Source organism: Sinocyclocheilus rhinocerous, unplaced genomic scaffold (assembly GCF_001515625.1).
Source record: "Sinocyclocheilus rhinocerous isolate Xijiao unplaced genomic scaffold, SAMN03320098_v1.1 scaffold3477, whole genome shotgun sequence".
NCBI lineage: Eukaryota > Metazoa > Chordata > Actinopteri > Cypriniformes > Cyprinidae > Sinocyclocheilus > Sinocyclocheilus rhinocerous.
Genome location: NW_015667279.1, coordinates 138,874 through 166,224, shown reverse-complemented (window position 1 = coordinate 166,224; position 27,351 = coordinate 138,874). Strand labels below are relative to the sequence as shown.

The 27,351-nt window shown below is 37.7% G+C and overlaps 1 protein-coding gene across 2 annotated transcripts in view; it reads left to right on the top strand.

The window, feature by feature from the left end:
• Positions 1-25,924, top strand: part of LOC107733571 (craniofacial development protein 1-like) — a 29,346-nt gene extending 3,422 nt beyond the window's left edge. Inside the window, exons 5-7 of one of the 2 annotated variants that reach the window (XM_016545240.1) lie at positions 293-421; positions 17,867-18,025; positions 25,182-25,924. In XM_016545240.1, the coding sequence (XP_016400726.1) occupies positions 293-421; positions 17,867-18,025; positions 25,182-25,272 (379 nt within the window). In that variant the 3' untranslated portion in view covers positions 25,273-25,924. Of the gene's footprint in view, positions 1-292; positions 422-17,866; positions 18,026-22,377; positions 22,592-25,181 lie in introns of those variants that run through there. The other variant, XM_016545239.1, reaches the window with a different exon arrangement.
• The last annotated feature ends 1,427 nt before the right edge of the window (positions 25,925-27,351 follow it).

The following is a 27,351-nucleotide window of genomic DNA, read 5'->3' as shown; positions in this document are numbered from 1 at the left end:
ACACACATACAGTATATATTTTGAAAATATTTACATGTCTATATTGATATTCATATAATTTATATTAGAAATAAATATATTTAATATATAAACAAAATTTTTCTGAATTATATACGTGCATGTGTGTGTATTTATATATACATAATAAATATACACAGCACACATACATTTATGTAAACAAAAATGCTTATTTTGAATGCGATTAATCGTTTGACAGCACTAATATCTAGATATAGATTTTCATGTGCAGAATAAGTATTTTGATCATTATATCTTTTGTTGTGGTCCACAGGGTCACCAAAGAGGTGGACTCAGACTCACGAGAGGCCAAGAGTTTTCTGAAGGAGGAGGAGAAGGTACTGAAGGAGAAAGAAGAGTCCTCTGAGCCACAGCCATCCGTACCGCTCTCCTCTGGATCCAGGTACCACCCCAGTGCATCCCTTTAGTCCTGCGTTTTGTTGTTCTGATCCTTCTCAGTACATGCGAAATTTCAGTTTACAACCATTGTGTCAGTTAATTAATGAAACAAAGTGGTTTTTAATGGTTCTGTTTTGTGTTTCAGTGACGCAGAAGTGACTAACTCATTAGCGCTTAGACTATAATTAATTCTTTGTTATAGATGTTGTTATATTACAGTAATTAGATGTGATCTCCTTCAGTGGGGTTGGTGCTGGTAAATGGATGGAGACGTCTGTGTGTGTTTGCCGTGCAGGGCTAGAGGGAATGTCAGACGTGTCATTGATCTCTGACAGCTATGATAGCGAGTCTTTGATCCTCTATAATTCCATATCTGCCTGTAGGGAAAACCAGCGATGACACACAAATATGTTTCAGCCGCAGTGTGCACAGATGTGTGTATACGGGTTGAATTTCCTCTACTGAACCAATCAAAAATGGCCCTTGTAGTCCAGACAGGACATCTGTGGAGTTTGTGTATGTTTAAGAGTTAATCATTGTTGTGATCTTCACCACTCCTTACATAGGGTTATTTTGGACAGACGCTCTCATCTGTCCTCTGAGACCCTGAATGTTTGCTGAACAGGAAGTCATATTTTTCCCTGCACAGGATGTACAGTATGGGGCGTTGGCTTGCGGAGCAGGAAAGCAGCTTGAACCCCACCTCTCTCATCCCTTTATCATCCAAACGACTGTCACTTAATGTCCACACTACAAATGTCCTATATTCACCCGGCCTCTGTCTGTATCTGGTTTTGATTTTGATGGCTTCTAAGTGCTTGCATATAATTTTTCAGTCAATGTGACTTTAAATCAGGCCTCTTCAAATTCCAATGGCTGTCTTGCTCCAGCACAGCAGGGTTCCCGCTTAAACTAGGCACTGAAGGAGTCTAAACACAAAGGGTACCTGTATCCAGTATTCACTCGCTTCCCTTCTCTTCCTTTAAGCCTCTTTTGTGTGATTTGAGGTTAGAGGGCTTGAGTCAGCAGCACTGTGGCGCTCTCTCTCACACACAGGCTCAGTGGCTCACTGGCTCTCTGTTTCTCTTCTTAACATTGTCATACTGCGCCTCAATGCAGAACTGCTGATGATGATAATACACGCTTCTTCCTTCCATGGCATTTTTGTACCTTTTCCTTGCGCACAGATCTTACTTTGTAACTCTGGTTGCTGTAATTATGGAAAATGGTAACCCTTTACAGTAAAGATTAACATTATTTAACATTTTACATATCATACATATTGTAAAAAAACAACTTTTTTTACATTTATTTTTCTAGGTTACCTATAATTTATAAACATGATAAATATGATTCTTTGTTCATTTGTTTGCTTATAATACGTTAATGTTAAATTGTGCATATTGTTAAGTGGTAAAAATATATTATTAATATACACTATTGTTCAAAAGTTTAGGGTAAGATATTTTGTTTTTATAAGAAATGAATACTTTTTGTTTAGCAAGGACTAAATAAAATCGATCAAATGTGAAAGGAGATACTTCTACATTGTTACAAAATAAATATATCTCAAATTTTGTTACTTTGAGCTTCCTGAAAAAAAAACCCAGATCAAGTTAAAAAAAAAATATTGTTCAATATATGTGTTCAACTTTGATAATAATAAGAAATGTTTTTTTTTTTTAGCATAGAATAATTCGTAAAGGATCATTTGACACTGAAGACTGAAAATTCAGCTTTGTCATAGCAGGAGTAAATTACATTTTAAATGTTGTAAAATAGAAAACAGTTATTTAACATTGTAACAATATTTCACCACATTACTGTTTTTACTGATCAAATAAATGCAGCCTTGGTGAAACTTCTTTATAAAACATTTAAAAAATCTTAACCAGCCAAGCCTTTGAACAATAGCGTATTTAGAAATAAACATTAATTATTGCTGTTGAAGTATTGTTCATTGGTAGTTCATAATATCTAATGCACTACTGTCTGAACTACTGTCAATTAACTGATTGGGTTACACTTTATTTCGATAGTCCACTTTAGACATTTTATTAACTATAAGTAACTTTGTAACTACATGTCAACTACATGTCAACTAATTCTCATTAATTTGCAACTACATGTCTACTAACTCTCAGAGTAGACTGTTAGGGTAGGTTTAGGGTTAGTAGAATAAGTTGACAAAGAAAGTGTTAGAAGATATTAAGCAGACAGTCTACTAATACTCTACTAACTGCTAGTTGACATGTAGTTGCAAAGTTAAATAGAATGTATAGAATGTCTAAAGTGGACTATCGAAATAAAGTGTTACCACTGACTGTTTTTGTAATGTAAAAAAAAAAAAAAAAAGAACTAACTGAAACTGACAACTATTTTGATTTAACTATGTTGATACTTGTTGATACTAACTGATTATACTGATTTTTGTTTGATAAATTTGATAAAAGGCCAAATCTAATGCTCAGTATTGATTAATTGGATAAAGAAGCCAAATTTAATGCTCAGGATTTTATTAAAAACTATTTTTTTCTATACAATGAGCTTCGTTGATAAAACATACAAGAAGTAATTTGTGTAAATAATTTGTAAAACCGTTCTTGCGTAAATTGAAGTATGATGGAATTATGAACAAATCGTTCTGTTTCTGTTTCCTGAATAAGGCCCAGTGGTTCCCAGAAAAGTTGAAAATGTTACAATATAAGCATGCAGAGCCAGTAATTTTGTCAGCAATTCACATTATTGAAACAATGTTAAACAGCTCTTCAGTTTCTTTCTCCCGCCACACACACAGACTCACCTCGACCCTCCATCTGTTGATTCTTCCCAGCAGCCCACTGGTGTGTGAACAGGGATCAAAATGAACACTCGCCAAGTGCCAAAATGCAAGTAAAAAAATTTGATTTGGCAAGTAAATGGAATGTATTTCCTCACCAGTTGGCTGGTAACTTTATTAGGAACGGCAACATTGCTAGATTTAATTGAACTGTATAATGCTAGTCTAACCTTTTTTCCTCAGTGAGATAGGTACCGTTATAGTTTATTTGGGATACCTGTTTTTTTTGCAGCAACAGTAAAATGGAAAATGCTGTATAGTTTCAGAACAAACTGTAAGAAATATTTAAGACCTGTACGTTTGCTTGGCAGGTGAAGTGGCAAAAGTTAATTTTGGACACACTGTGAGTTTGCATGAACGTGTGAATGATAACCTTTAGGACATGCCAGTTGTGAGCACCATTTGTGTGGACACCATAGACTGATGTAACCTCACTGCTAGAGGTTCAAGTGTGGAGCAGCATTGTGTAATTATGTGTCGTCTAAGTGCTATCGATCATAGAACCAGCCAGATTTACTGATGCTTGTTCTGAGCCCCAGTGATGGCTTGATTGATTGTCTAGTGTCTCTGTGGTCTTATCACAGAACTTGACTGACGTTGAGGCTGAGCTCCATGTAAGCACCCAGAAGCACACAAACAAATCTGTACTTTAAGGACAATGGTGGCTTCATCAAAGCTTACATATTCACATACATATATAAGTGCTGGTTGCACAACACACACTCACACGGAGTCAGAGAGAAGTATGCCCTCTGTCTTCCGGTTTCTGTTCCGCTTGGCTTCCCGTCAGCTTGCTGTACGTGAGTGTGAGTAACACAACATACAGCGGTTCTGGGAAACCTTTGTGTATGTCCACTTAAACTAATGATTTCCACATGCGCCAGTCACAGCTCTGCTTTTCTAATTATAGAGCCTCATCTCTAGGACCCTAAAAATAGGGCCTTGCTCTCCATTATTACAGAACAGTCACACACCTCGCTCTTCGTCGGGTCAAGCAGTTCATCTACTGTAAAAGAGACTGTACACTGTGTGTGTGTGTGTGTGTGTGTGAATGTGGATGAACAGATTTTGTTACAAATATATACATATTTATATACATACTTGACACAAACAAAGCAAGAGAGGAGAGTGCCATTGAATGTGTAGCTAATATGAAGTGGGTTTTCATGAAAAAAAACAAAAAAAAACTAACTAAAATCAGAACTGAAAACAAACACTGGATAAAAAAAAAAAACTCCCAATAAATGTCCAAACAGCGATGCTATCAGAACATTTATTTTGAACCTATCTTGCATCATTTACATCTATTTTTGCAGTTGATGTATGATTTGATTTGATAGGAATTGTTACTTATTATTATCATCATACCAACTGAAAATTTATTGCAATGATATTAAATTCAGTTGAGGTATCTGACATGATGACATAACATTATGCTCTTTTATATGAAGTCTTTAGAGCCATAGACTATAATGTTGTTATTGATAAATTGCTCCGAGACCAACCAGGACAGAGGTTATATGTACAAATCATCCAAGCGCCCAATTCCTAGTCATTTCTAATATAGGCTACATTTAATTAACTTTGCTAAATATTATTAAACTGGAAAGAAATTAAAGATCCATCTTTGATTGTCAAAAGAATTCCGGGTTCACTTCCCTCCCAGCCAGTTAGATTTCACGCATTTTCATCGGTCAGTTGTGGAGGTCTGATTGGTTAAAGCTTTATTTATATAGCACCTTTTAAAACAGTGTTTACAAAGTACTTTACAGAGAGATGTATATGTGCATTCACAGAAAAGAACAAAATACAAACATAAAAGAGATAAAGTGGGCCTAGTAAAACAAAGTACAATAACCAGTTTATGTATAGTTTAAATACAATAAAAAAATAAAGGAAAGGCCCTGAACAAATCTGTTTTGAGACTACTTTTTAAAAGTGCATAAAAACTTTTGACAACATTTAATTCAGGTGTGAAAATAATTAATATCTGCATGAGCATAGAGAGATTTGCGAGGAGAGACACGTTTTAAGTGCGCGCACTCTCATTGCTAAATATTATTAAACTGGAAAGAAATTAAAGATCCATCTTTGATTGTCAAAAGAATTCCGGGTTCACTTCCCTCCCAGCCAGTTAGATTTCACGCATTTTCATCGGTCAGTTGTGGAGGTCTGATTGGTTAAAGCTTTATTTATATAGCACCTTTTAAAACAGTGTTTACAAAGTACTTTACAGAGAGATGCATATGTGCATTCACAGAAAAGAACAAAATACAAACATAAAAGAGATAAAGTGGGCCTAGTAAAACAAAGTACAATAACCAGTTTATGTATAGTTTAAATACAATAAAAAAATAAAGGAAAGGCCCTGAACAAATCTGTTTTGAGACTACTTTTTAAAAGTGCATAATAACTTTTGACAACATTTAATTCAGGTGTGAAAAGAATTAATATCTGCATGAGCATAGAGAGATTTGCGAGTGCACAGGGCACAGTTTGAGTGCACACACTGAGCTAGAGGAGAGACATGGTTTAAGTGCGCGCACTCTCTCTGGGCGAGAGCAGGGTGTATCTGAGTGCGCGCATCCGGTTTTGTGCGAGAGCAAAGGAAATCCGCGTGCGAGCGGAGAGATTCACGCTCGTGCATTATATTTATGTGCTTTCGCGCTACAATGCGCTCTCGACATTTGACCGTAAAATAACGCCATAGAGATGCGCGAAGTGCGTGCAGAAAAGCAGTGTCTATTTAATGCGCAACTTGAACAAACGACAGCTGGTAAACCTGTCAGTTGTGTGGATATTAACAATTTGTTTATAATCGCTAGGCTACTATGGCTTCTTGTTATCAAGATCTTTAGTCTAAATGCTGTGTTCTGTTAATGCGTGAACTTCATTTTGTTTGTAGCGCACTTGCCGTCCAGTAATCGCAATAAGCTTTGTGCTCTGTTACCTTTTAATAAACAAAGTATCAGCTTTAAAATTCTGCCGAATTCATAACGAAATTCAAACAATAAATACACCAGTTTGGCGCTCTTTAATGCGGCATGAGCGATCGCTATAGCACCTCAGTTCAAGCGGCACGTGAACCCATCAAATCTTTCTCTTTACCACTATAGTACAAAATAAACATGAATGGACATGAAAAGGTAGTTTATAAGATACAGTACATATTACTGAAATTTCTCATTGCTCATTCGGCGATGCGAAAACGCGTAAAGTTTGTAAACAATGAGAAGTAACAATACATTTGCAGAATAACCATTCGGCGTCCATAATCTCATTAGTCGGCTAGAAAAAGTAACTAAAAGGGTTAGTTCACCCAAAAGTGAAAATTAGGCTGTGTTTTACTCACCCCCATGCGCCCATCCATAAAAAAAAAAAAGAGTGTCTCGCACGGCTCCGGGGGGTGAACAAAGGTCTCCTGTAGCGAATCGATGTGTTTTTGTAAGAAAAATATCTATATTTAAAACGTAATAATCACTTGAATCTAGCTTGTGCTCACTTTTGTAAACGGAAGCAGTTCCGGGCGGATGACGTATGAGGTCGGCTTTGCGCATGCGCCGCTCAGAAGTGATGCATGCAAAAAGCAGCGGAAAGATCAAAACAAAACAACAGTCATAGGCCTTTGTTCACCCCCCGGAGCCGTGTGAGACACTTTTATTTATTTATTTTTTATGGATGGGCGCTTTTTATTTCACTTCTTTTGAACTGAAGCACTGCAACACCCGCTGACTGCAATGATAGAGCTTGGAATAGCCAGGACAATTTTTAATATAACTCCGACTGCATTCGTCTGAAAGAAGAAAGTCATATACACCTAGAATGCCTCGGGGGGGAGTGTAAAACAGCCTAATTTTCATTTTTGGGTGAACTAACCCTTTAACCTGTTGTCTACATGATAAGCAAGGAGCTAAAGAAAAATTCAACACCTCCTATATAACTGCATGTTACTAATGAAGAAAAATGTGTGCAGGACATATGGCAATATTTATAGGATGCATTGAGGTGGAGCCCAAACTACACTCAACGACCAAGTGATGCTGAAATAATTATGGTCCGTGATATTGGCACAGTTTCTGTGTAATAAACAATTCTTGTGACTGTATATAGTTCTCAAGTTGGAAAAGACATTTAGTTCCCAATTTAAGTGAACCTTCCTGGACATCTACGAGTTGGATTAAAATGCTGATAAAGACAAGAAAAGATGAAACGAACACATGACAGTATGAAATGTTAAAGTGTTAAAAATAAATAAATAAAACGCGTTTATTCTGTGGCACCTAAAAAATAATTTGGCGCCTAATTTTGTTTCTTATAGGAACCAGTGGCTCCTAAATTGATTTTTTTTTGTCTGGAGCCCTGAAGTCACATACTGTGAACATCAACGCGTCATGTCTTGAGCTGTTTTTAGAAACCTGGTTAAGTGCCTTTCTCAAAGGCCCAGTAGTATTGGCTGATGCTGTCTTTATGGGACTTGAACTGGTAACTGGTAACATTTCCATTTCTAGTCCTGAGTTACTCCACACAACCAAAAATTCACAACTAATGAAATCCACAACATGTCATTATCTGCACGATGCTCTAACACAGGCAGATTTGCATGACCAACTTACACAAATGGTTTGCGTTGAGTAGTTTTTTGCTCTTTAACACGAAACTCACGATCATACAGATTCCTATTGAAAAGCCTCACCCCTAAAATTTCGACAAATAATGGTAAATGTGACTGGTCATGTAACCGCACCTTAATACAATATTTTTATGTTCATACAGTATAATATTATTATTTTACTTTTTCTTTACTAATGCATTTCTATTATTATAATAATTTTTCCTCTGTGACCCTGTATAAGATAAGTGGGTTTGAAAATGGATATATAATTATTTTTATGTATTGAATATTATTATTATTCATGTATTTTTAATTTGAGATTATGTATTGTAATATTTTTTCTTAATTTTTCATTTCATTACTCAAATAGTGGATAGAAATTAACTTAATACAAGGTAAATGTTTTCTAATAATGATTAACTTTCAGTTGCAATTTGGGTTGGGTATCGAGAACCGATTCCAAAATTCCATGAACCGTAAATTTAATAAAACATGCATTTCAATTTCGCTTACAAATATATCAATATATCGGAGTCTCCTCACAAGAATATCATCATATTTGGGGGTCCTCTGCATCAAAAAGTTTGCAAACCCTGCTTTTACCAACTGAACTAATGATTCTCTCAGTGTGAAGTTCAAACTAACAATCTTTGTTACCAGCTCAGATCTTTAACCACTTCACCACTTCACCCACCCACTTATAATGAGGTCAAAGTGAGCAGAAGGAAGCTTGTTCTGGGTCTAAATGGGGAAGGCCGCTTCAGGATTTCATTAGCAGACCTGAAATTACCTGTTCCCTGTCTCCTCGCAGCTGGACGCCGTGTCAGCCGGTCCTCACGCTATAATAAATGCATGTTAACTGAAGTGAGGGTTCAATATCACGCCCCCTCACCACCGGACACATCAGAGCGCCGCTGCCGTGTGCTCTGTCTCCTAGCTAATGCTTCTGACAAAACCAGGCCACTCTTCACTCCCCTGGCATCTAAAAATGTGCCATGGCCCGAAAGAGATCAGGCCACACAGTTTCCTGTATCTCAGTGTGTGTGTGCTCCTGCCAAAACAGATGCAGATCCCCCAAGTGGCACCGTGTTAAACAAGAGATCACAGAAAGGCATCGTCTCAGGAGGTGGTAAATATGTGGCAACAAACTGCGGTTGCATCTGACAGAGCTTCAGCTGATGTATATTTAAATGTTTTTAATATTTGCTTCAACACTCCTAAAAAATAAATGTTCTTTATTGGCATGATCTATGGAAGAACCTTTAACATCCATGGAACCTTTCCGTTCCATGAACTGGTTCTTCTGTGACATTGCTGTGAAAACCCCCTTTTAATACTGAAGTGTTTAAACAGTTGCGATGACCTACAATCACGCTTCAGCTCTGAATATAGAATCACACATGAAATATTAAGAGTGTTTACTTCAATATCCAAAGCAGCGCTCAACATTTTTGGGGGGAATTCACCACAGACACTTTTAAAATGTAAAATCAGCTCTTGCTGTTTAGACACTTTACCTCCCTCCTGTTTCTCTGCAGTTTCTGAGAGCTCCATCAGCCTCCATTCAGTCTGTCAGTGAGACACAACTAGACCACTTTAGTCCTCGTCAGGCCTCATTTTCAAACACCAGGGTTTGAGACTGCTCCTGCTTGTGCCAGGAAGTGTATTTCCATCCTCACTGACATGCAGCTGCGGAGCTTCAATAGTTAAACGTTTAGGGGAAAGTTGGGTAATGCTCTTGTCTTCAATAACAGATGGGGGACGTCTGTTTGGGGTCCACTCAAGGCCCCCTTCCACATTTCACTGCCCCTACCAGTTTCCCTTGAAATACAAAGAGAAAACCCTTTCAGGAAGGAAATTAGCCTCGTTAGAGACAAAATGGCTGGAAGTGATTATAGTAACTCGCTCTTATCGGTTATGCAGATATAATGAGACCGTAATTAGCTAAGGAAAGCTTTATGGATTTGTACAACTACCAAACTGGCCTCTTTGCAAAGTATAGTAATATGTGAGTGGAATGAGGATCGGAGCAGTACGTGAGTGAGAGAAGAAATGCAGAGCAAGGAGCAGGCAGTGGCTCTGAAGATGGGAAATGTACTGACAGCTTGGAACTGGGACACTTGTAAGGTGAACAAAGTCTGACAGCCTTGTGTTCACGGGGCAAAGACAGACGAGTGACGGATACACGCACATACGGCACTCTCAATGCTGATTTAATCAGAGATTATTCTTTTATTATTGCTGTTTTCAATAGATTTAGCTAACCGTTCGCTCCTATTCGCTGACAAAATTAGAAATTATTTTCTTGATCTGGCAAGCTCCAATCTGATTGACTATGGCAAAAACAGTAAAATGTTGAAATATTTTTACTATTTAAAATTGCTTTCTATTTGAATAGATTTTAAAATGTCTATAACTCTATAATAAATCTATAACTCACCAACACTTTACTAGCTGCATTAAACAACACTCTTAGGCCAAGAATGCACTGTAAAATTTTAGGAGTGACAGCCGTATTTAAATATGGAAGTGAATCCCCTAAATTACAGTTTAGTTTGTGTATGAAACAGAACTCACTCTTGATATTGCGTTGATTGATACTGTTGTACCATGACAATGTTTTGCTGTCTAGCGCATTTGGTATACGTTATTTTTGACCAAAGTAATATTACAGTGACCAAAGACTTGTTAAAGAGGTCATAGGATGCCCATTTTCCACAAGTTGATATGATTCTTTAGGGTCTTAATGAAAAGTCTGTAACATAGTTTGGTTAAAGGGGCCATATGATGATTTCATTTTTTCCTTTCTCTTTAGAGTGTTACAAGCTCTTGGTGCATAAAGAAGATCTGTAAAGTTGCAAAGACATCTGAGATCGGCTCGATTTGAGAAAGGGGAAAACATTTAACCAGATTTAAAAAAAAAACACTAGGTGGATTTTTATCATTATAGGGTGGTTGTGCACACACACTGCCAACACACATTTCAGTTCAAACAACTTGTAAAAGTGCATGTAGCATCCTATGACCCCTTTAAAGACGTCATTAACAACAAGTTCAGTTTGGTTCTGTACACGATGCATATAATTTCTGCAAATGCGATTGACACTACCTGCATTTTCAGTTGAAATTCGATCAGCACGGTTGTAGAATGTGGTTGTCAATTAAAAAATTACTTAAATTACATAACTGTGTGTGTATAGAACAGGATTAAGCAGTAAAGTGTGTACATGGCCTTAGAGTATTTTTAGAAATGTGTTTTTAGCGAACATTTAGACAACACATTTGTTTGTGTATATGAAAGACACAAATCACAGTTTAGGGGCTGGGTGGGGCTGCAAGTGTCAGTAAGTCCAGGTGGCTGATCACAGGGGCCAGGGGCCCGGGGCGTGAAAGGTCTTTGAACTCTAGGTCTTAGCACTGCAGGTGTGTTTATGTGAACGACTGTGTGTTCATTAGTCATCTATGAGCAGGTGTGCTGCTCATTGTTCACAGAATGTAAATCTGTCGTTCATCGTGTTAGAGGCGGAGCAGAGATGCTCAGAACCTCATGTTCCAACTTAAACAGCTCTTTGAAGATTCAAAAGAGAAAGAAAAATAGGACCCTAAAAATCAGAGGGATTTGACAGGGAAGATATCATATTTATAAACTCCAATATCTTTGCTAATACATAATTTGTATGTGACTGTCCTTCACAGGACGTGAGGCAAATGACAGTGTAGAATTTGCATGGTCCACACATGGTTTGTTTTACAAATAGTTTTTTGGGGGCCTCTAGATTGTGTTCTTCATCCAAATGTTATGTTGCAGTATGCTACAGTGAAGGACAGATTTACATTTCTCTGTCTTTGCCTCTTGGTAATGCATTGAATCTAAGATTATCACACTTGTTAAGCCTAATTATTTAATGTGTGATTATTAAATTGGTTATGTTTCCTCATGTTAATGAATAATGGGTCGGTTTGTGTAAAACTATTTTTTAAAATCAGCTTTAGGGTCATGTCCATTAGACACAGATTTTGTGTTTTTTTTAGCATTACACTAAGTGCAGTGTCTTTAGGGTGACTAACAATTTCTAAACAATAAATACCTCAATAACTATAATTTAATAATACACAAAGCTATCATAGTCTTCTTCACAAACAAATGCAGGTCTGTGGATTGTGGGTAATATTTGGGCCATTGCTCACAGCAGTCGAATTGAAGTCTTGACAGTAATTGTCTAGAAATTTATAGTTGAATGTAGTGAATTTGTTACAATTGGTGTTTTGATGTTGTACCAGCGATGCTTTTAAAGGGAATTAGAGACACAACTTCTGAGACTGGTTTAGCTTTCTGTTAGCAGTTCAAACAACCCTGACCCTGAAACCCTGTCTCTAAATTCATAATTGCAGCAGCACTGCTGCTGGGAATATTAAAGCTAAAATGATTAAGAAACAAACGTTAACGATAACATTACTAGTCAGCCTCACTAACTGGCTTGTTGTGTGCCAGACAATTAGTCAACTAGGTTTTGATGATTAGCATGGCCCATGACAGCACCATCTGGCTGCAAAAGCCATTTAAAAATGACAATGTATTCTTACAGAATAATGCTATAAAAACTGCAAATACACAGACGTTCAAAAGTCAGGGGTCAGTAGGACATTTTTAATACTTTAATTCAGCAAGGACACAATAAATTAATCAAAAGTGACAGTAAAGACATTTATAATGTTACAAAAGATTTCTGTTTAAAATATGAAGAAAGCCACAATTTCCGCAAAAATATAAAGCAGCACAACCATTTTCAAAATTAATCTGTATTTTAAAAAGGCTTCTTCATAACCAAATCAGCATTATAGAATGATTTCTAAAGGATCATGTGAAGTTATTTTAATTTGTAAGAATATTTATCATTATTACCTGTTTTTACTGTATTATTGATCACGTAAATATAGCTTTGGTGAGCGTAAGAGACGTTTTTCAAAAACATTTTTAAAAAGATAAAAAAAAAAAATATAAACTTTTAACAGTCATTCACTCATGAGCAAAGATGGCTGATTTCAGATCACGTAATTCTGGGAATCCTTGCACCAGTTATCAATGATGAATGGGAATGCTAACAGATCTCCAGGTACTTTAAGTGTTGTGATGCTTGTGGAAGTTTTTGTCACTAACTAAATGATATATTTGCTGTGTATTTACATGGTAGCTCTCTATTGTATATATTTTGCAGTGCACGTATATGATTAAAACATGAGCATTAGAAGCTTCCTTTATCTGTTGAAATATGCGCACAGAGTATGTGCGTGTGAATGTTTTGTGATTTGATGTTTTTTGTGTTACCCCGTGGTCTCTCCTCTGGCTGTTCTTCCAGCTTCTGGCTGTCGGACTGAATGTGGGTCAGTTATGCTGCGACAGGGTCTTATGGAGGACGTGTGCACTGGGTTTATAGCTGTGTTTCCAAGGCCCACGCCTGTACGTTCTCGTAAATAGTTGGTCTACGACTAGTCCAGTGTCCGCGCCTCAGGCGGCAAAATACCATTAGATCAGTCTGAGCAAGCAGGCTACTGAGATAATGGAGATGAAGTGTTCAGGGTTAGCTGGCGTCCGTCTCCCATGATGCCCTGTTGTGCCTTCTCTTATGATGTCACAAAGGCTGTAATTACTCACAGAGGAGATGGAAAGACTTGTCAACCAACTGCGGGTCGATGCTGAGTTTATGATCCGCTCTGTGAACTTACGATGACATAAACTGATATAATGAGGTGGGGGAATCTACTTCCTGTCTTGAAAGGAGTCCGAATAGGATGTTCCAGCCTTTTCCTCTCCCTACACAGAGTGACGGGACACGTTGACTCTGTGTGTCCATTTAAATGAGATGGTAAAAAGACTTCAGTCATGGGAGAACTGACTGCAAATAAACAACTGAATTCACAGACTTCTGGGCTATTGTTTTACCCTGTACATCCTGTTTTCCTTTAGGTTTTAATTCCAATTTAGTTGACTTTTAAGTGCTTGCATTGTCGTATAACCCAGTATGCTGTATTTTATTTGCCCGAGATGTAATGCATACATACATCTCTCTCAGTTTAAGCATTATGGGTGATGAGACAGGATACAATCACCTTGGCTCTGCTTTTAGCATTCTGCCCCAGCGTTGTGTACTGTGGTCTGGCTCCCAGCCCAACGTTCCCCACTCACATCGACGCTGCCGCATGGCACACTGGATTGACTATCAGTTGAGCCCTGATTGTATATTGATTCCCTGTCCGGATGGGTTTAAGCAGTGTTCCTGTTTCTCTGTGTGTGTATGTATTGGTTCTGTTGACTAAGCTGTTAAACTGCAGGTAACACTTTCACAATCATCCTCGTCTCACTTTTGTTGTTTCTTGTCTCGCTTCACAAACCAGATCGAGTCAGTTCAGTTCAGTTTTTTTAATGTGTGTGAGTAGGCATGGGCCGGTATGAGATTTTGACGGTATGATAACCTTAAGCAAAAATATCACGGTATCACGGTATTGTCGTTACAGCTCTAAAATGTTATTTTAAAATGACTGGGTACAAAAAAAAAAAAAACTTTTCCGCTGAACACAATATATTTTGTTTTTGAGCAACATACAGAATATTAGGAACAGTAGAATTTATTTTTTCTTTGATTTGTTTCCTAAAAAGAAGAAAAATAAAGACTGACATCTTTATTTAACCTAATTCTGTAATTAACGAGTTGCTTGCAATAAGACAAAAAACGGCCGGTTGCCAATTGCGTAAGTTCCAGGGAAAGCTCCTTAAGTTCGGCCGTCATACACGTGACTGACCGCTCGCTCGCGGGGGGGTTGTGTTACTCTCTACACTGCACTCAACCTGAGGGATTCCTACCCTTTCAGTCTTTGAGGAGACATGAAAAACAGCGCATACCGCAAGAACGGTATAACGGAAAATATTAGTGGTTTTGAAACCGTGAAATTTTCAAATCTCGGTATACCTTGAAACCGGTAATCGGCCCATGCCTATGTGTGAGTCAATAAAGTACTTTACAATAAAGTTCAGTTTGTTAGTTGGGCCCCACATTATATTAAGTGGCCTTAACTACTATGTCCTTACATAAAAAATTAAGTACAATGTACTTATTGTGTTCTATGGAACAGCAGCGATACAGCGTTTCCTTGGTTACCGCTGTAAACAAAGCAGCACAGCGCTGAAACACTGCTTTAATATGAACTATACAGACTGAGACGAGATTAAAAGAAAATACCACGTAAACTTTTCTGAAGACAGTCAGTTCCCCTCAGAAACGCCTTCATATAAACCCCCAAATCAATATTGAGGATTTTTGAAGATCTGCCTGCTACAGTATTTTTCTCTGTGCGTCCATCTTCAGCGTCTCTGGCCTGTGTTAACGGGCGTTTACAGACTTCATATTTTCACATAAATTACATTTTGGAAAACGATTGCATTGCAACGCATCTCTCTCGCTCTCTCCCTACCGTTAAGTAACTTGTGCATTGTTTTACTTACTTGTTTTTGACATATCCGACTGAACTACAAACTTTCCAGTGATGTCTGTGAGAAAGATATATTCACTCGACAAGCTCGTGCATCTGCGCCAGCCCGCGCGCTCAATCCACTCAGCGTGCTTTTTTTATCAGCTCGCGCACTTCAGCTATACAGGCGTTAATACTGAATGTTTAATATTATATTCATTGCATACATATACTTCGTAGTAGACATCCTTAACTCCTTTCTGCTGTCTGTTGTTCTGTTGTCGGTGTTTTTTTGTCTGAATATGGCGCTTATCACATGCTGTGTGGTATCGGCGTTTGGTATCGGGGCATTTTAACGAGTACGAGTACGAGTACAGGAGACCAGTATTGGGCCCGATACCGATACCAGTATCGGTATCGGTGCATCCCTATTAATTACTCACCCTCATGTTCCAAAACCCGTAAGAACTTCGTTCATCTTCGGAACACAAATTAAGATATTTTCGATGAAATCCGAGAGCTTTCTGACCCAGCATAAACAGCAATGCAACTACCACGTTCAAGGCCCAGAAAGGTAGTAAGGACATCATTAAAATAGTCCATGTGACATCAGTGGTTCAATTTTATGAAGCTACGAGAATACTTTTTGTGTGCAAAGAAAACAAAAATAATGACTTTATTCAACAATTTTATTCTCTCTTAACCATTCTCTTTGAGAACTTTTAACCAGTAAGATTGCACTGTGCGCAGGGATACTGCTTTGTGACAGTTTTAAATGAATTATTCTTCAATTCTCATTTTTAAATGGAAGGCCAATGTGCTGCTGTGCTGTCTGGGAATAATTTCATATAGGCTAAGTGAATTGTTCATATTAAAATATTTGTGGTTGTTTTCCATGTGACTTTAATAAGGTGACTTTAATAGTTGTGCAGCAGTCAGGTGAGCTTTCCTCGTATGAAATGTGTTTGTGGATGCAGCTGTAACGGAGGGAATATAATTACAGTATTGATTTTACCGTTATTGATTTTTACTTTTTGCTGGCTTTTTTGCACCCCAACATAATTTTTTTCTGTGTTGTCTGGCCAGACTGTGGCTGTCGTGGGATCAGCACTGCAGTAAAACAGCTGGCACAAAGATGCATGTAATCATGGGCTTCATTTGACATGTTTCAGTTTGCAGGTGTGAGTATATATACATACGTATAGTTTTAAAAATTGTCCAGCTAACAATCCAATATTTTATATATAAATAATATATTTAAAAAATTATATCCATTTATATATAAAACATTGGAAAAATCTAAAAATAGAATGCATTAAAAAAATCTATAATATATTTACGTTTTACTTATGGATGAATGTGACCAGATATTGTAAGAAAATATCCCAAGAATGTGGAAAACATTCATAATAAAGAAAGAGTTATTGTGTACCCGCAGATGTTAAAACATTCTTCTTTGTTTCCGTTTTTTCATCTTGCATTTTTCAACTCCCTGTTTTCCTCCTTGAATAATGTTGACAGTTTTTGCACAGATGGCAGATGCATTTTGTCAGACCTTTAGACATTAGTCATGTGTCTGTTTGTGGGTCGCCTCATTCCTCTGTGTGCACGTGCACGCCGTGTGTTGAACACACAAGTCCTGCTAAATCGACTCGATCACAGTGAGGAAACTGCAACTTGCAGTTCATTAAGAAATTAATGAAGTCTTTTTACCCTGCAGTCAAGTAATACAAGTTCATAGCATTCCTTTTACTTCAGCTTGAAGCAAGACAGAGCATTAACAACTGATTTATATAAGGGAATTTTAAGGAGGTGGTGCAGTTTTGTTCTCTGTGTTTTTAAACCGATATTGCAGTACCTTCCTACCCAAACCTTTTTGTGTTTTTATATTTTATATTCATTTCATATTCTGAAAACAATTGTACCATCTTCCACGTACACACAGTTTTCCTTCTCGTTCCTCATGGCAGACCTTCTCCTATGACTCACCTGAGCGTGAAACCGTCTGTCCTTGGACACCCCGGCACCCTCTAATGCACCCCAAGGCCCTATTGCCACCCCCCATTCCCCCTGCAGACCCCCAGCCCACTCACTCCCTCTGGCACCCACATACAAGAGGGAGGGCCGCTGCTCTGGACTCTTCATCTCTTTCATTCCACAGATCATTTAACATTTCATTACTGCAGCCAAGCGCAACCTCAGTGTCAAGATGACTTTGGTAATGTTCAAAACACATCTTTGTTCCGGCAGCATGTTGCGAGAAGAATACCAGCATAAGATTGCCTCTCCTTCCACTTTGGATCATCATTTTATCTTTTTATAAATAATATGACGAAATATGTTTTACCCTGTTCCTTTGTCTGTCTTCCTGCATTTTTAAACAAAATTATTTTGATGCAGATGATCTGTTTCCACTTTGAAATCCAACAAAAATGTCACTGGAGGCTGTTTTTAGCCCCTCTCAGTTAAAACAGCCAATTTCAATACTTGAAAATCCTGATTGAGAATATCTTTTATGATCTTCCTTCCTCTAGTGCGAAGAGGCCAGTGGGCATGGGGAGCATCCTGAATCGCATCGGAGCCAAAAAGCAGAAGATGAGCACTTTGGAGAAGTCTAAGATGGACTGGGATGCCTTTAAAACAGAGGAGGGCATTTCAGACGAGCTGGCAATCCATAATCGAGGCAAAGAAGGGTATGTTTAAGCCTCATTAGTGACCCAGACAAACACATTATCTCCCATTAGTGTCTCACACTAGCTTCTGAGATTTTCATCAGAGCTGAATAAATATCATTAAGTGTCTTAAGTGCTTAAAGCCACAGTGTGCTGGCATATTATGTTTCGGTGCAATTTTTATAATACATTACAATTCATTAATTATGCACTGATGTAGCGATGAGCATTTGGAGAAATTGTGTAGTGAGTACAAAAAAGTAGATTCTGTTCTGGCCAAATTATGAGTCATTCCTTACCGTTTCTCTGTCAGAATATCTGCACCGTCTCTTGTTGGTTTTTACTGCATACGTACATGTGTAGGAGAGATGTGGGTGTTAAATATGTGGCCTCACAATGCAGGTGTCTGCTCACACACATCTGATTGGTTTATTGGGGAATGAACTACATGAAGAAATATACAGTAGGGTTTAAATGAGTCCACTTGTGACAGTTTTTAATTCACTTTTTATTTAAAACTTTTTTTTCCATTATAAATGACATTACAGTAACGCATAGCAATAGGTGAAAATGTTGGATAGAATAGAATGGAATAGAATAGACAATAGCACACATTACACAAGTAAAACCTGATGATCTTTTTTGATCATTTGTTTTAGTCAGTGTTTTGATAATTTTGTCATGTCATATTCATTCATTTTAGTCATTTTCACTTAAAATTTTATTTAATTTTAGGCAATGCATTTGGGTGAGCTAATTAACCCACTTGTAAAGTGTTTACTGGTGTTCACTTAGTGTTCAGCTTCAGCTCTTACAGTTTATCTGCCAGCATTATTGATATTGATTAGGTTGAAACAACTGTTTTTTTTTTTTTGGTTTTATATTTCTTGTTATATGTTTGCCAACAGTATGTTTGAATTAAAATCATTTAATTACCGTCATGATGCACACTCTTCTTCGCAATTGTTGACGGAATGAAAAAACTCTTTGTAAAATTGAGATTATCATTGCCCTCCAGCCTGGTCTATGATCAGTATTCAGTAGATCTGCAGAATGAATGGAGTGGGAGCTAAGCCAATAGCACTTCATTTAAACCTGCTTATCTTGGCCTTGATGGCTATCTTGAGGAGAAAGAGGTGAAGAATAGGACTTTACTCAAAAGCTGATGATGCAAAGCTGTACCAAAAAAAGCTTATGTGAACCAGGGTCAAGTAGTTTAAAGTAGTGTTTACAGGAAGTTAATGAAATACTGCAGTATTGACTTCTCACTTTTATTACAGCGGTTTCATCATGGTTCTGGTTTGAGCTGGAATTGAAACGGGGTGTAGCTTAGTGGGATTTAAAACCAGAGAAACATTATGACGTAAACTGTTTAATAGGTATTTATGATTCTGCACTATTTCCAGGTCTCTACTCAGATACTTGTGATAGTCATGCGACTCTTTGTATAGATAGTCAGGCGTTCTTTTTCCATTAAAGCTCAAGATGATCTTTGAATCATCTGCAATCATGCTGGAGAACATTCATGTAAACTTAAGTTCAACTTTTCGCCAAATCCCTTTGTAGACAAAAAAAAACACTTTTCATGGAAAAAGCCGCTTTAAATTAGAAAAATGCCAATTTGAAGCTTTGTCACAAGTGGACTCTTGAACGCCTTTGTTATATTAGTATAGTTTTGGCTGACTCCTAGTCGACCAATCAGAAGTGTGTGGGACATTCTAGCCCACATGTCTTCTATACGAACACATATTTAATTTTAACGCTGCAGTCCGTAAGTTTTGCCTCTTTGTCGCCATCTCTGTTTGAAACCTGCAATTGCAGTTACTTACGGAATTATCTTCCTTGCGTGGGTTGCGCTCCGGCATGGCTCCAGCGCGGATGTTTTGAGGTGAATGTGTGGCTGTCAGTCACCCTACCGGTGTGGATACTGTTACTTAGGAATCACAGATTCTCGCCTACGTCTTGGAATATAACCCAAATAAGAATTTTCACCGGATATTCTCATCAGAACAAGTAAGTAACAAGTCTGCATTGTTTGTTCTGACCAACTGAGGGAAGAAAAGCATTACAATAAATTGCGCTACCAATGGTGATTTAATCTAACGATCGATTAGCTCATATCACATCAAACCGTGCAAATTATTATTATTGTTATACTTTGTTCTCAAATTGTTATTGTTAACAAAGTCTAATCTCTAATTGTCGTAACATTCGAATTTCATATTAAGATATTCTTTTAACCCAAAAAGCAAATTATGCTCCCTTCGAACTGGTTGTCTTTAAAATACAAATCTTGTGTAATCCCAGGCTATCTGTAACCAGATGCACATTTAAAACTGAAATAATTTAATTTCAGTCACATATGTGTTTCATAAACACTTAATCCTTAATGGATTACAATCCGCCATCAAAGTGATACATTTAATTATTCCAGCTGCTGTGAGATAAGGTTGTAAACGATCCGCCACCTGCAGGATCCTCACATGCGATAGCCTACTAGCCGGGACTCAATCTTTGTTTACAGACGTGACGTAATGACGCAGCAGCATGCTCGAATTTCCCACGAAAACCTACCCGTACCACTCAAATTAGAAAACATTATTATAAGCTAACCGTTGTGAATCGGGCTAAAGTAAGGCGATAGTTTTGAACACTGGCTGGTTATGCACTTGCTCAAATATTGATTTCGGATCATTTTTAACCAAAAAAGTTACGGACTGCAGCTTTAAACACATGAACAGGCCATTATTTGTTTTGCTTCCATTTCATTCCATCATAGTAATAAATAAAAGATGCATGAGTAAAGTCATATTATAAATGCTGTTCTCACCCTCCTTTGCCTAATATTAAGGATGGGGTTTCTGAAAGAGGTTTTCATTTTAGTAACAGACATACCCCTTTATCGATTCCCTCAACATACCTCATTCATCTCAAATGTATAATTAATACCTAACAGTCAACAGTGAAAAGGTTTACGCTTGCTGTAATGGAGACTAAGTGCATATAGAGATGATAGAGAGTGAACTGTACTCTGTATGGACGGTTTCTTTACATAGCGAGCTAATTTTTGCTTGTCCCCAGGGTTGCTACCACAAACCTAAATACATGGTCTTTTCTGGCAAATTACAACATTATGATACAAATTATGATGTTTAAGAGATTGAAAATAAAGTTCATAGATTAAGTATACTTACCCTGTCAGGACCGACTGTAGTGCTAGTAATCTACAGATCAGTTTTTAGACTTCAAAAGGCAATTTTGGAAATTAAACAAGACCATAATTGAGATCTGCACACGCATATTTTGTGTCTCTCCACTCTACGGTCATGATTAGATTTCATTCATAGTGAGTTTAGGAGGAAGTGAAATCTTGGTGGAACATTTGTTTCCCATCAAGCTTTTGGTGATTGCACACCGATGGGTTTGTTTCAGGAGGTGAGTAAATGTGAGGTCTCTTGGGTTTCATGCCACAGCTGCAGCTGTAGGTTATCTCAGTAGTGCATCAACTTTGTTGTTGTCTTGCTTTCCCCTGAGTCGTGAATACCCCTCTAAACTAGCCCTGTCTCCATAGTTACCCATCCTACATTCCTCTGGGGTAATGCAGTGCCACATTTGTGCGACGTTACCCCATTCCCAAGATGCATTTGGTGTAAAAACAAGCAGGGAGATGTGGGAGGAGAAACTTGCATCTTGTCCTGAGGGGATGGTGATATATAATGACATAATTTGTGCATCCAGTTGCCATTCTGTTTTACTCCCTTACCATGCATTTGTCAATTTAAAAAACTAGTTCAGCCAAAACTTAGTTTTATCATTACTTTTTTTTCCATTCATACAATGATGGTCAGTGGGGTCCATTGTTGTTTTGGACCCAACTGACTTTCATTATATGAACAAGAACAGAAAACATCCTTTCAAATCTGAAGAATATCATACAGGTATGCAATAAGTGATTAAATGATGACAGAATTTACATTTTTAGGTAAACTTTCCATTTAAATATCACTGCACACTCAGCACTGATGCCCTGGCTTTCCTAAAAGAGCCCGATGCTCCTAATTTTTAATATATGGATGAAAAGAACTGTTAGTTCTCTGTCAGACAGTTGTAGGGAGTGGAACAGTTACTAAATTAAAAACCTGGCCTGGGGGTTTAAAAATAAAGCAGACAAAATTATGGTCTGCCACTGTTTCCATGTTTCTGTTTCTCTGAGAGAGATGTGGTTTAAGAGGAGGATCGCTGAAGGGTGTGGAGGACGCATAGACCATAGAATAGCATAGTGCACAGGCCACTCGGCCAAACTGTATGCCCACAGGACTGTTTTTTTAGTGTGAGAATGATGGTTGAAGATCTTATTTTTTCACAAAATGTAGGACAAGAAATGCACCCAGATCTGTCAGAGCTAACACAGTTTGTAAACCCAGGGCCTCATGTCTCTGGAGGCAAATGGTTGGTTGGGCATCAGAGCTTCCAGAGCATCATGGGATTGAGACACAAGGGGGAACAGAGCGGACATGTGACGGATTGTGCTCTTCAAATGCTGCAGGCAGGATGCACAATTTTCTCTGAGTGTTTACAGAATTTAACTAGGTAAACAAAAAACTAAAATAGCTTTAAATGGGTCATATCATTAAAAAAAACAACTGTTCCTTCATTTAAAAAGAATTTAGTACGCTATTGAATTGTATACTGTATTTTTTAGAATGCAAAACTTCCTCCCTTCCAACAAAATTACCTGTTCAAAGATGGCTATTCTGTGTTTAGACAAGGGGGAACAGAGCGGACATGTGACGGATTGTGCTCTTCAAGTGCTGCAGGCAGGATGCACAATTTTCTCTGAGTGTTTACAGAATTTAACTAGGTAAACAAAAAACTAAAATAGCTTTAAATGGGTCATATCATTAAAAAAAACAACTGTTCCTTCATTTAAAAAGAATTTAGTACGCTATTGAATTGTATACTGTATTTTTTAGAATGCGAAACTTCCTCCCAACAAAATTACCTGTTCAAAGATGGCTATTCTGTGTTTAGAAACATAATAGGAAACATACTGTTATTCCTAGATGGACAAATGAAAAGAGTAAAATGTGGAAAAGCCTGTGCTGTTCTTGGCTGTGTGTAGCACCTACTGCTCTGCAGATCCTTCAGATGAGTCCCTGATAATTTCACTTTAACATGAACAGGTTGAGAGTCATATTTGATTATGTAAACCTGCCGCAGTGTAATTGCACAATGCATTTCTTAAAAAAAAAAGAAGAAGCTGGCATTAAAAAAGGGGCAGCACAAGCTATATTGGACCCAACAGCAAACCTTTAGCCCATGTGTAAGCACAGCAAGTTGCTTTCTCATTCCATATGCAAAAAGGGCATTTACACAGAACTCTTAAAGGCAGAGCAGGAAAAAATACCAGTGCAATGGTAAAGGTCAGAGACAAGGGGAAAGTGTGCATAAATGTATTACTGTTTTGATGCCAAAAATTGACTATGGATATTATGTACATTAAGTACCATGGCAGAAAAAAAATGAAGAATTAAAGCGTCAATGAAACTGAAGTATCAACAGCTCTTTTTGTGTGTATTGTGATATACAGTTGAGTGCATAATTATCAAAAAATTTTAATGAATAATAATTATCAAAAAAGAAAATATGTATGGCGGGGACTTAAATCCATCGGTTGTTTTTGGGCGTTGCACTCAAAATGTGTTGGCAGGTGAATGTATTGTAAAGGTACAGTGTTTGAATTTAAGTGAACTTTACTAAAACTGAAATAAAAATAAATTACAGCTAAATAGAAATATTAAATAAAACTAATAAAAATGACAAACAAGCAAACAAATAAACAAACAAACAAATAAATAAATAAAACATGCATGGAATCATCCACAACGAGATCAATAGCATTTAAAAAATTGTAAAATGCCAACTGTAAAAAAAAAAAAAAAAAAAAAAAAAAGCATTATATGAGCCATTTAAACCCACTGTGTTGCTCAAATCAGATTGAGTTTGTAAGTATGTGGGTGTTTGTGTGCATTTCACAGAGATTCCATTAGGACTTCAAACAAGACACAGGCAATCAGTTTTTGCTCTGTCTTCTTTTCATCATTGGCAGGGGCGTGATGTGATATCTAATAAAATGTTCAGTCTCTGCTCCATAGCCTCACATGTCTGCGTTGCAGCTGCTCCGAGGGTTTTCCTAGTGTGCACAGTGCTCTACACAACAATTCATTTAGACCTCACATAAGGCTTTGTGTGAGAGATGCCCTTCTCTGCTGATCATCAGCCAGCTCCTATTATGAACAAAACCAGATGATGTCAGCCTGAAAGGGCCATTTTATTTTCTTTGTCCTCAGCATCTGCTCTTACTCTGCGTACCGGCGAGTCTTGTAATGACAATAAACAGGGATGCTGAATACATGCACCTATAGCCTCCGACATCTAATGGATACAGGTTCACTAAAACCTCTATTGTGTTGTCTGTCAAATTCTGGCCTTTGATCATTTGAGCTTGCCTTTATGCAATATAAATATCCAACATGTGTGGCTTTCTTTCCTCTGTGGATGTTTTTTTTTTAAACTTTTTTTTTTTTTTTTTAAATGAAATTGGACCCCATCGACTTTCATTACATGGACAAAAACAAATGTTTTAAGCATATATTTTGTGTTCTGCAAAAGAACTGAAGTCATGCAGGTTTGGAGCAACATGAGGGCAAGTAAATATTTCAAAACCTAAACTAGGTATGTCAGAAAAGGAAAACATCCAAAATCTGAAATTCTGTGGCCCTTTACAATTGCAAACCACTTGTGACCGGTAATAGCATCGTGAAGCCAGCATGCCTAAAAAAAGAAACGAATATGTGTGTGAAAACACTTTACCACCAGAGTGCTGACATTTACCAACACCCCACTGTCCCCACTCACCGCCGTTGTGCTTCATTCCAAGACACAATTGGAAACGGCAAGAAAAGCGCAGAAAGAAGCTTTAGAAACGCATCACTGGAGATTTAGTGTGTAACAGTTGCAAAAAGATGATGTTGGGTGTATTGCAGTCATTGAACTCACACAGACACAAGAAACCCAGGGTTTGCGTCAGGGTCATTCTTGCCAAGTGCTTGTTTACATGTGCTTTCCTCCACCATTATCTCAGTGTCCTCACTGTCTCCACTCTCTGTGTCTCTAGGTACGTGGAGCGAAAGCACTTCCTAGAGCGAGTGGACCACCGGCAGTTTGAGTTGGAGAAGAGTGTGCGTCTGAGCAACATGAAACGGTGACACGAGGAGAGAGCAGATACATTCACTGATCAAAACACAGACTGTCTCATATTCACACACACCCTGCATACACTCTCAGTTGTCTTTGTCATATAGGTGGAATGGCCTGTAGCCCCCCCCCAAAACAAAAACTGGTCTGCCTTCACAATCTGAATGTACAGCTCCCATATTGTCTTTTCCTACTTCCGCTCTTCCTTTGTCCAATATTGCATGTCCACGTTTATCAGGGCTTCTTTAGTATGAAAGAGGAACAGCTCAAGATGTTTTTCTTCTCAAGGAATTCCTCAAAAACCTCATTTTATAATTCATTGAGGTACATCCTAACCATTCAGTAAGAGTGACATTAATGGGAAAGAAAACCTCATTAAGATGCACAGATTAAACTGACTTCTTTGTTCTGACAGTGAGGATTTTTTGTAAATGTAAACGCCCTATAGTGATGCTGTTTACACACAGGCATTTAGGTATATTCTTTTATTTGATGTTAAAATGAAAGTGCAGTTGTTTTTGTTTTTCCCATGCGTACTTACTACTGTCTTAAGAATTTATTTTGTTAAGAGTGGTTGTATGGTAATTACCCCGCCGTCATTTTAATCGTGTTTCACTGACAGAAATAAATCATGTCATTGAGTTTGGACACTTTCTTTTTAAATGAACCGTGTCTTGCTGTTAATTATTTTGACCTATTAATTACTTGCTCCACCTCTTATGGCTTTCTTCTTCCCCATCCCTCTTTGCTAGCTTATGCCCCCCTTGACAATTTAACTCCACCCCACCACTGTCTGTTTTTTTTAATTTTTTTTTATATCATCTAGGAAAGGGATCATCAGGGTTTAAGTCACGTATCTCTGAATCATTGTAGTAAGTCGTGCATGAATCCTTCCCCTTTTCAAGACTAATAATCTGCTAGATCTTTTTCTGACAATGAAAGTCCTGCAGTTGCAGAATTTCATCATTTAAAAAAAATGTGTGCCGCTTGACCATATAAAAGGTGTTTTGAGTGGTTTTTATTGCATTGCTAAGCAGTTGCAAGGGTGTTATGGTTGATTGCTCAACCCCAAAAGTGCATGCCTTAGTCTTTATGATATTCTCATCTCTTGATATGGCTTGGTGTCTTTTTTTTTTAATTCAATGTCTGAGATTTTTTCACTCATTTTATCATCCTCCAGGCAAAATGGTAAACCATATAGCATAGAAAAATAATAGCACACCTCTCTTGCATGATTTGAGGTATCATTTTTTTTTTTTGAAAGAAATTAATACTTTTATTCAGCAAGGATGCATTAAATTAATCAAAAGCAGCATTTAAAACATTAAAACATAATATGACAAAAACAATATGAGCAAAATCAATAAGTACCGTATTGTCCCGAATATAAGACGATATTTTTTTCTTGGAAATACATCTGAAAAAACACGGTCGTCTTATATTCGGGCTAATACGGTATATGTATTTCAGACTAAATCGCAGTACTGTTTGTTTTTGATGCGTCAATTCTCAATTTGTTATTTTTCCTGAAAAACCATGTTGGGTCTTTTGATAGCATGGGCGGTAACTTGTTCATCCTTTAACTTGAAGATAATGGTCTTGTTTCTATAATTCAATCTTCCCTCTCCCTGTGCGTAGGCCTGTGTGGGCACAAAGTTTGTTTACTGCCATTTCCTGCTGCTGGACTACCGTTTAGAAGGATGTTCGGTGTGTTCCACGCATCTCTCCAGATTTCTGTAATTGCTGACCCCCACAGCAGTCCCCTGCCTCACTGCTGCATTGCTTATTTCCCAAATGGAGATGAGTAGCTGTTCTGTGCTCTGATGTTGTCCTGTGCAAACATCAGACTCTGCAGGTGGGAATTTGAATGATACTGGCATAATTCCCTCACTTTATCAATGTTCTCAAAGCTGAGCACCGTGAGCTTTTTGTGTTTCACACCAATAAACTGGTACAGGCAGAAATAAATAAATGTGCCTACATGAGCATACAGAAACAATCAGATCAAAACGTACATGGCATTTGCAGGTACTCCATGCATAGCTGTACTCTTAATGAAACAGTACACCCCAAAATGAAAATTCTGTCAT